We start from the raw sequence: 11,199 nt of genomic DNA, 5'->3' as shown, positions 1-11,199 counted from the left end.
AAAGCTTTTTAAAAAATTAATTTAAGGAGCACCTACATGGTGCAATGGTCCTATAGTACCAGAACTATAGTCAGGAGGACCTGAGTTCAAATTCGGCTCAGGCACTTAACACAATACGTACTAGCTGTGTGACCATGTGCAAGTCACTTAACCCTAATTGCCCTGCAACAATAATAATAACTATTTTTATTATTATTATATATTAATTTCAGGTAGAATTCTCTGCCTTTAAGATACAATATTGTTCTATTATATTGTTTAAGGTACAATACTTGTTCTATTAATAGAAACATCTAAGCTTGAAGTGAGAATGGAAGTATCTTGGAATGTTTGCTGACATAGGTTGCTCTGAAAGCAGAAATTGGAAACTTTGGCAGTGGTAGAAATGAAATCCCATACATCATATTATTAAGTCCATTAATCAGAGTTTAAGAAAGGAGTAGAAATATTCTCAGATCTCCAGTGTTATTACATTTAACTGGTGACTGACAGACCCATTTAGGGATGTTATATAGTCTTGGAGGTTTTTGTATTTTGTTTTATTTTATTTTTTGTTTTTAGTAAATTGGGTCATGAATGGATGGAGGGAGTATGCTAAGGCCAACTCTAGTTAACAGAGTAATTATTAAAATTTTCACTGTGAGCATTTACACCTCAGAAATTAGTAAATGCTAAAAAAATTATGGCTAATTTATTGTTTTATTTTTAGACAAGTAAATGATGGAGAAAATGTTATTAATGGCAATTAGACTTAAAAGTATGTTATATCTACATCTTTTCCATAGAGGCAGTTATTAATCATTTATTAATACTCTATGGTCCCATTCATATTTATGCTTTTGTTCCAAAATATAATTCACTAAAAATAATGTGCTGATTGCTGGATCTATATCCCAAAGACATAAAAAAGCGGAAAGAATCTATTGGTATAAAAATATTTGTAGCAGCTCTTTTTATATGTTAAATAAGAAGTGGAAATAGAACGAATGCCTATCAATTTGGGAATGGTTAAATAAACTGTGGTATATGATTGTGATGGAATGTTATTTTGCTATAAGAAATTATGAGCAGTTCAATTTCAGAAAAACCTGTAAAGACTTACATGAACTGATGGAAAGTGATGCAAATTGTTCAAACTAACAGCAATACTGTATAATGTTCAACAGTGAATGATTTAGCTAATCTCAGCAATACAATGATTCAAGAGAATCCCAATGGACTCATGATGAAACATGCTAGTCACTTGCAGAGAAATAACTAATATTATCTGAATACAATTTGAAGAACACCATTTTCACTTTCTTTTTTATTATTATTTTTGAGTTTTCTTGTACAAAATTACTCACATAGAAATGTTTTACATGATTGCACACGTATAACCTATGTCATATTGCTTACCATTTCAGGGAGGGGCAATGGGAAGAAAAGAAAGGGAACATAGAATTTAGAACTCAAAATGTATTTTAAATGTTTTTTTTTAATGTCTTTAATATGTAACTGGGGAAAATAAAATATTATGTATCTAAAAAATAAAATAACATGGTGAGCCCCCAAAGAAGACTTCCAATAACTTGTTTAATAGAAGAAAGTATTGAGTTGACATAGACTCAGAATTATCAGCAGAATTAGAATTCACTAAGTATTAATAGACTTTAGATGGTTGGTTTATGGGCTTCAACTGGAAACTGGATATTTCATAAACATAAAGACCTGAAATCTTACTCCCCTATCTTTTAACAATTCATCCTAGTTGCTAGATATCTCACTTCTTTTTTTATTTCATTCTGAACTTCAAAAATAAAACAAATATTTCTGTAACATGGTACAATAAGAAAAAAAATAATTGTACAAGAAACTCCAAATCAATTATGTACAATTTTCTATTCCTTTTAAATATATAATAAAGTTATCATGTAATTTTCTTTTTTCCCTTTTTTTCCCCCCTTTTCCCAAGATGGCTATTATTAGGCACAAATATGTATGTATTCACACACACACACACACACACACACACATATATATACATGTATATATGTTAAAATATTCTATACATAATTCTATTTATCAGTTCTTTCTCTGAATGTAGATAGTCTTCTTTCATGGGCTGGATGCTTTAATTCTTGCCAGGCAGGAATGAGTCCTAAGTATATCAACAAAGCAAATATGGGCACTGCCCTGTAGAAGCAATATGTACCTCATTTACACTGTTCATTTTTTTCCTGGCATCTACTATTTACTCCCTCTTTGAATTTAGGCAAATAACGTTTCTGGGCTTCAGTTTGCTGATCTGCAATGAAGGGGTTAAACTAGATGCTGGTTAAAGACTCTTCCAGCTCTCAATTCTGAATGTCCTTATACCCATTAAATTCCAACCATTCTTTATTTTTTCCAGGTCTTACGGTAATTTTTTTTTTTTTTTTAGTTAAAGCTTTTTATTTATCAAAACATAAGCATGGACAATTCTTCAACATTAGCCCTTGCAAAACCCTGTGTTCCAATGCGCCCCCAACATCCTCCACACCTTCCCTTAGATGGCAAGTAATCCAATATAAGCTAAACATAATAGAAATATATGTTAAATCCAATATATACATACATATTTATATAATTATCATGTTGCATAAGAAAAGAGAAGCAAAATAAAATGCAAGCAAACTACAACAAAAAGAGTAAAAATGCAATCTAACCATTCTTTAAAATGCAAATGCCAAGTTCTCTAAGGAAACCTTTCCTGTCTTTCCCTCACTCCTCACTATCCCAATCATTGCTGATAACCTTTCCCCATCAGATTTCATGTAACACTGTTTTTAAATCTGTAATGCATTTTATTACCTATTATGATAGCTATGTATGCTGAGCCTTCATCCCTTGAAGGATTTGTCACTTTATATTTTCATCAATACCCAATACAATGCTCTACATATTATTAGTGCTTAATAAATGCCTGTTATATAGATGAATCCATGTCAACACATTGTTACCTGTTCACTCACCTTTCTATTCTGATTCGAGGGTCTGTGCTATTATTCAGGGAACATCCCAGGGCAAGTTGTCTATAATGTCCCAAGACCTACAGCTAGGATATATTTTGTAAAAGTTTCATTCTGTTAATACTTTAAGTTTTTGAGGGAAAGGGGAACCAACAATCCTACTCTTGACATTTATTTCCTACATAATCTCTGGCAAATTGTTTAATCTCCCTGGACTTCATTAGCCTCTTCTGTAAAATGAGAACTGATTTATATAAATGATACCTAATTTACTGATATAAAAACTTATTTTTACTAAAATTTACTAAAAAATTACTAAATTTACTGATATAAAGGCCTATAAAGACTTTCTTTTACTAAAAATTTAAATTACCAAATAGTAAATTTACTTATTTGTATAAAAGAAGACCTAACTTATTGACATGAAGACTTTTAAGATAGACAGCTTCTACAATCCCATTCAGTCCTATGATGTTAAGAATGATTGTTCTGCTCAGGTATGTGCTAGATCTAGTTCTACTGGCTTGAGGACCAGACTACTAAATTTCCAGTGTAAGCATTTATACCTCAGAAATTGGCCAAAATACTGCAAATTATGGATAATACAGATTAAACTTTAAAGCATATTTCATTTATTTATTTACTTATTCATTCATTCACTTATTTATTTGGAGAACTGATTTAAAACATTTACCAATATACCAATGGTTATACCACAATACAATAAATATTGATTTGTGCTTAGAAAATACAGTAACCTTCTCCAAGGGCTTTCCAAGCCCTTTTCAGGAGTACTCAGTCACCTGTGGCATTCACCTGGTTACCCAACCAGTTGCTCCAAGAAACTGTAATATGGGCTGTGGCCACATCCCAGGAAACTTTTCAGCAAATGGGCTAAATCCATGGACCTTAAATTCCTCAGTGAGTTAGGATGATGTTTCTACTCTAGTCAAGTGTTGAATGGGTAGATGAATACAATTTGACTATGAAGGTGGCTAAAGCAAGCAAAAGTGGAGCTTCATAGATATCAAAGACAAATTTATCCACCATATCCCTGGTCATTTCCAGACCCCCTGACTTTTGTCTTGTCATTGGACTTTGATGATTCTGAAAGAGAGATTCAACTTCACTTATATCCAATTCATGAACAAATCAAGACATCACTCCATGATGTCATTGGTGCTCTTCACAAACACAATCAAAACAAAACCCATAGATAACATTTTCATTTTATTTATTATAATGTTTAACAATTGGTGATGTCTGGGAGGTGATTGTTTTAACCAAGAAAAAATGCTAAATATCATAAGAGGATCTAAGTAATTAACTTGCAGGATACAATTAGTTCTTGGCCAAACTGGAGCTAGAAGTTGGGCCTAACAATTCCCAGTCCCATGCACTTTCCCTAGCAGGGTTTCAAATACAATGCAAGGAAGTTAATTTTGGATAAGGAAAATCTCATCATCCTCCAAACCACAATTTTACAATTAAAATCCATTCATCAGCTGAGAATACTCTTACTATACAAATACATAAAAAGTCAAAAATACACAAAATATTACAAAATAAAAAGTACAAACTTCATTGCTTAATAAATATGACCAAAAAAAAAATAGCTGAAATTTGAAACAAGATAGCTTTTAAATTGGAAACATATGACTCAGCAAGGAGCTAACAATCCAATGAGGAGCTTAAAAAGGCCAACATCTCCCATTGTATCTGGGCCCATCTCAAGCCTTCTTAATCTATATCTGACCATTAGATTTAGCTAAATCTGGAAGAAAAAGTGAGGCTGGGATCTTGTACAGTCCTCCTTCAATTAGATCCGCAATTCACTTGCGTGCCATCACCTTCTTGATCCAGAATGACCTACAACAACTCTTATTTGTCACCTATGTGGCCTTGAGGAAATAGCTCCCTTAAGCCTCAATTTCTTAATCTCCAAAATGATGGCCTAGACTAGAATCATCTCTAACTAAAGTCCCTTCTGGCTCTATAATCTCCACACAAAGGTCCCCTCTCCTTCCCCCCCCCCACTCCACCCCCACCCCCCCCAAGCTCTTATAAATACAATTATCAGCACACAATCTTTCCTTTGGTTTCTTTCCTGGTTTCATACCTAAAACCTACAAGTAACCATATGCTCACAAATAAATAAATCTTTGTTTTAAACAGAGACAAAGAAGAGAACTTAAACCAAGTGAAAATAAGGAAACTTACTGCCCATTTGAAAGTTTGGTCTAACATTTCCAAGCCATTCTAAATGTTCCCATTATGTACAGAAAGAAACCACTACACATGAATCACATTTTAAAAAATGAGAATTCGTGTATGCTGGTGTTCATTTGATGGCGAATTGTTCTATTCCTGTCTCAGTCTGAGAACCTAAGTTGATCACATAGTCTGTCTTGTTTTTTTCTTTAATAGTTTGTTAAGGGAATAAGCACAGCCACAACTCCTCCTAAATTTCCTTCCAATCATTCTACAAATTCTTTGTACAACAATACATTTAGCATCTACTAACTATAAACAGCTGTGGTCACTTAACCCACATATTTTCTCTGAGTCACTTATTCTTTTTATAGAGGGCTCTAGTTAAAACATTCATAACTTTGACAAAAGTTGCTTAATACCTATACTATTATTTATATAACATTCTAAGGCAGTGGTTCTCAAAGTATGGTCTAGAGAATCCTGGGGATCTTTGAAACCCTTTTAGAGGATCCACAAATTCAAAAATAGTTTTTATTTCCAATATGGTAAATGTTTATAAATATAATCCAGATAAACAAAAACGCTTTGGAGAGATCCTCAATAATTTTTAATAGGATAAAGGTACTGAAAACAAAAGTTTGAGAACCACTGTTCTAAGGTTTGCAAAATACTTAACAAATATTTCATTTTATTCTCCCAACCCTAGAAGATTGAGACTATTATTATTATTACAATTTAATAAAGGCACAAAGGCAGTCAGAGGTTACATGTCTTGCCTAGTCTTTCAGCTAGTAACTATGACTGGATTTGAATTTGGTTCTTCCTGACTCCAAATCCACCACTCTATTTACTTAACCATCTAAAGACCCTACACACTTGATTTTCAATCACTAGCCTGGAAAGTCATGAGTTTATGACTTTTCATGAAAAACATGCCTCTAACCCTTGCAATGTGCAATTTGCTGTATAATCTAGAGCACAGCACTTGAACTTGACTCTTCTTCAATTCAAATATGGTCTTCCTTTTGGGGGAGGGGCTTAGATTTTTTTTTTTTTTCAGGTTTGCTTAGGTCACACAGCAACTAAGTGTCTGAGGCCAAAGTTGGAAGCAGGTCCTCCTGACTAGGGATGGTGTTCTATCCACTGCACTACCTAGCTGCGCTCCTTGTTCTAATTGTGTGGGTAGAAGACAGGGAAAAAAGTCTCTTTCTAGATGATTGTAGTCAGAGTAGCAATAAGAATATGGCCTTCCCCTCTTCACAGAGGGGAATGAATTCCAAAGGGAGTATAACTCAATGTGAGTAGCTTGTCAGTTCTATTGTTCATTTTAAGAATGAGCAGAGGAGAAAATTGGGTATACTTAAAATTGATATAAATAAGTTCCTTTTCCCAGCCACAGTTCAATAAGAAAGCCCCAGAATTTGACACTGACTCATAGATGTAAGCCTATTGCCCCTTCACCACATTCTTACAGGAATACATTGTTGTTGAATCATTTTTCAGTTGTTTTTAACTCTTTGTATTCCCAATGGGAGTTTCCTTGGCAAAGATACTAGAATGATTTGCCATTTCTTTCTCCAGCTCATTTTACAGATGGGGAAACTGAGACAAATAGAGCTAAGAGACTTGCCCAAGGTCATGACTAGTAAGATTTGAGGAAAGATTTGGATTCAGAAAGATTAGACTTCATGATTCCAGACCTGATCCATGTAGCTATCCCTAGAAGAATTTACCTAGCAGGGAATTTAAGCTATTAGTTGTAGCATGTTCTTTGTAGCATGAACACATTCATATTCTCTCTCTCTCTCTCTCTCTCTCTTGAAAACTTTAAGCTACAAAAAGAAAAAAACCCAAAAGATAACTAGAAACATACAAAATAATATGCTGTAAAATTTTTTTCTTAAATCATCTTCCCTTTAAAAAAAAATAGTTTTATCTTCTAAAATCCACAAACTTTGCATTTTACATATAAAACATACAAAAATATGACAAACAAGGAAAATCCTATATAATTTAATTAAGGTGCTGTCTCTGAAATGAGAACTTCATTGTCTTCTTATGGATAAAAGAGAACATTCACATTCCACATAATCCTGAAAAATACATAAATAGAGATAGGACTGGACCTGTGATTTCATTGGTGTTGGTAAGTTCTCCTGTGTGGAAACTCCTTCTACCAATGTACATTCTCTACAATTTACATTCCTAGAGAATTGCCCAGAGCACCATGAAGTTAAGTGATTTGGCCAGCCTTTTATTATATGCATAAAAAGCTGACCAAATTTGGCCTCAGTTTTGCATACATATTTATAGAAGAAAGTGGAAAGAGATAGATATATACTTGCAAATAATGAAACTCATGCAAATACTTGTCCATCTCACTGACTTCTGGTTAAAGCTCAATTTGACTCTAAGACAATTAAAAGCGAGAATACTTCATTTTTAAACCATGAAACAGTTCTTTGTGGAAATCACCAAAGGTATCTCCTCAACAATATGAAATCATAGTATGATAGATAGGAGGCCCTATCTATTTAGTAAGAACCACCAGGTGGTGCTGCTGAGTCACAGGCTGATCCATTTATAAAGTGAATCTAGTGCAAGAAGAAAATAGCTTCTATTTTATAATCATATCAGTTTACCTTTTTAGGTCAACGCAAATACCTCAGTATTGGGAGATATTGAATAATCAATCGTGTGATGTATTTATGAGATATTATCCTTCAATCAGCAATAGCAGATCTCATTTTCTAAGTACTTCAAGTTTTTCTAAGCACTTTGCTTTTAGTCCATGTGATTCCCCATAACTCAGAGTTTCTGTTGTTCATTCATTTCACTTGTGTCTGACTCTCCCTGATCTTATTTGGGGGCTTCTTGGAAAAGATACTGAAGTTGTTTTCCATTTCCTTTTCTAGCTCACTTTACAGACAAGGAAACTGAGGTAAACAGAGAAGTGACTTGCCAGAATCATACAGCTACGAAGTGTCTGGGGCCAGATTTGAACTAAGGAAAATTAATCTTCCTGACTACTGGCACTCTATCCACTACATCACCTAGCTGCCCTCAGGTTCCAATTATACTAGAAATATACTGACATTTAGTAGCCAAAAAAAAAAAAAAAAAAAAAAAAAGGTGTTATAGAATAAAGTACCACAAATTGACATGGCAATGAGTATACTAGGGTCTCCTACTCTCATGTATATGATCATAGCTTTATTACTCAATATTTTGTACTACCCTAAAGGAAGCTACACTTGGTCTAGGAGGTAGATCATATTATCCCTAACTAGTGTCCAGAAACCTACAAAAAGTAGTTGACTCACTTTTTCCTTCATCACTAGAAAATTTCAAGCCTTTTTTCACCCATCAAGAGTCCATAGACCTCTAGACTCCCCCATTATTCCTTATAGCTACCAACTATCTAAAAAATTATTTCAAATAACAATTGTATATGCAGCTGCCACATACTAGGGGGGAATGTGTACCAGAAATGCCCCTGTTGGTGAGGAAACCAGCCACCAAATACATGCACAAGAATTTCCTCCCTCTCCCATCTGCTTTTACAAGTTTAAATACCTGGGGCTATTCAGGTGCTATCCTGCTAGTTAGGGCTACACAGTGTTCTGATTAGCTACAGGAAATGATATACTCTTCATATTCCATAGAGTGGAGAGGATTTCTCTGGGCCCGTGACGACAGCTTTTTCTTCTGCCCATTAAAGGAAGAATCAAGTGAATTGCTTGTGTACAACAGGATAAGGATTCCAAAGGACAATGGTCTGAGTCTCTTTAGTCTCTAGTTATAGTCTTCAGAATGATGGTGATAGCAAATTTCTGTCTCTAATATGAAACTAGTTTTCTCTTTCCAGAAAAGTAACAGATACTGAAAGACTATGGTCTTCAGAAACCAAGAGTGTGATTCCATTTCATTCTGGAAAAGAAAAAATAAAAGAAAATGTTCCAATATTATTTTTTTTAAAGGAGTTAGGTTTTTAAAGGTATTTATTTACTTAATTTTTGCTAATTTCAACTTCTGAACAAATATTGAAAGTTTCCTTCCACTGCTGCTGCTGTTATACACACACACACACACACACACACATACCCCTCTACTATGTTGAGTATTTCAAAAATTTTAATTCATTTTTAAGTATTTTTAATAACAGAAAACTGTGCAAGACCTTTGAGATAATCTATATACCAAATAATCTACAAAGTATAACACTGTATAAAATGAAACATAGATCCAAATTACAACTCTTTTTAAAATATCTAAACTTTATCAGTACACAAATTGACGAGTAAAATAGATGATAAAATTGTAAAATAAACTCTAAGCATTCTGAAAAAAAATTTCATTTTATCATGTAGTTGATGTGCACAGTATTTTATATGATAGATTAAAATATAGAGACTTATTTAACATAAAGAGTCAACTAGCATTTATTAAGTTTCACTATGTATCAGGCACCAAGCTAAGAACTATGTATATAGAGGTGCAGTAGATAGAACATCAGCCCTGAAGTCAGGAGAATCTAAGTTCAAATCAGGTCTCAGACACTTGAGACGTCCTAGCTGTGTGACCCTGGGCAAGTCACCCCAAATGCCTCAGCCAAAAAAAAAAAAAGAACTACATATATATATAAAGAAAGGCAAAATATAGTCCTTGCTCTCAAGAAGCCCATGGTCTAAACCTCTAATATATGTAAAAGGAGGCAGCTGTTGGCTCAGGGGATAGAATCCGAGTTAGGAGGTTGGAGTTTAAATCCAGTTTCAGACAGATTATTAGAGTGGAAAGTACACCTCACCACCACCTCTCTTTGACAGTTGTAGAGACTAAGGACTAAAGGGGTTAAATGGCAAGTTCAAGGTCACAAAATTCATTAATCACAGAGCAAGAGCTTGATCCCCTGGTCTTGGCTCCAGGGTTCCTTGGATTCAGCTTTTAACAAGCTTCCAAGACATTGTTAACTTTAAAGACTGTCTAGGAGAGATAGGTCTGTGTTTACAATCAATCAACTTGATTGTTCACAGATGTGAGATTGTGTCAGTGTTTGGATCACTGAAGAGTAAATTAAGTTATACTGGTGTAAAATTAATTGGAACCAGTGGGATTCTTGTGGCCTTGCTGTGCACAGTGGCTTAATTTAAAGTCCATATAAAATATATTTTTGCCATGATACAAAGAGATTTCCACTTGGATGTTCTATTAGCACTTCAAAGGTGACTTGACCCAAACTTCACCTTTAGAAAATAAAACATCTAGCTCTCACTTTAATATTTGTGTTTAAATTACCACCGTCTCTGCAAGCTTTCAGGCTCACAACTTTTCATGTCATTTTTCTCCCTCATTCCACACATCCAATCAGTGACAAATCTTGTATATTCCATTTCTAAAATATTTCTTACAGCTATTCCCTCTTTGCAATAAAGTCTAATTCATGCTCTTTTTTTTTTTTTTTCATATTTTGTCGTTCAATTATTTTTCAGCACTCCCATTTGGGATTTTCTTGGCAAAAATACTGGACAGTTTGCCATTTTCTTCTTCATCTCATTTTCAGATGGGAAAATTGAAGCAAACAATTAAGTGAATTGTCCAGAGTCACACAATTACTAAGATTTAAATGTAGGAAGAGGTGTCTTCCTGACTCTAGACCTGGGACTCCATCCATTGTACCACTTAGCTGCCCATCTTCATATCTAGATTTTTATCTTCATAGCTAGATTGTTATTACTATAGTCCCCCAATTGGTTTTCCTGACTAGTTTTTCCTCTTTCCAATCTATTCTTCCCACCATTTGCTTACAAAAACTACTGGTGGTATTAAATCGTAGACAATGTAAGTGGCTTGATTATAGTTTTAAACTATGGGACTAATTGAGTTGGGAATGGAATTCAGGCCCATGTGAGGTAATTAGTCTAGACTACTGGTCAAGAAGACCCAAGTTCAAAGACCCTCAGATACTTACTTACTAGGTGTGTGACCCAGAGTAATT

General features: G+C 34.1%; 1 protein-coding gene across 1 annotated transcript in view; it reads right to left on the bottom strand.

Moving 5' to 3' along the window:
• Positions 1-8,200: 8,200 nt before the first annotated feature.
• Positions 8,201-11,199, bottom strand: part of C3H3orf52 (chromosome 3 C3orf52 homolog) — a 40,243-nt gene continuing 37,244 nt past the window's right edge. Inside the window, exon 6 of the mRNA XM_031959654.1 lies at positions 8,201-9,134. Within this exon, the coding sequence (XP_031815514.1) occupies positions 9,133-9,134 (2 nt within the window). The 3' untranslated portion in view covers positions 8,201-9,132. The remainder of the gene's footprint in view (positions 9,135-11,199) is intronic.

This window comes from Sarcophilus harrisii, chromosome 3 (genome assembly GCF_902635505.1).
Source record: "Sarcophilus harrisii chromosome 3, mSarHar1.11, whole genome shotgun sequence".
NCBI classification, from domain to species: domain Eukaryota; kingdom Metazoa; phylum Chordata; class Mammalia; order Dasyuromorphia; family Dasyuridae; genus Sarcophilus; species Sarcophilus harrisii.
This window is presented reverse-complemented; position numbering and strand designations above follow the sequence as displayed.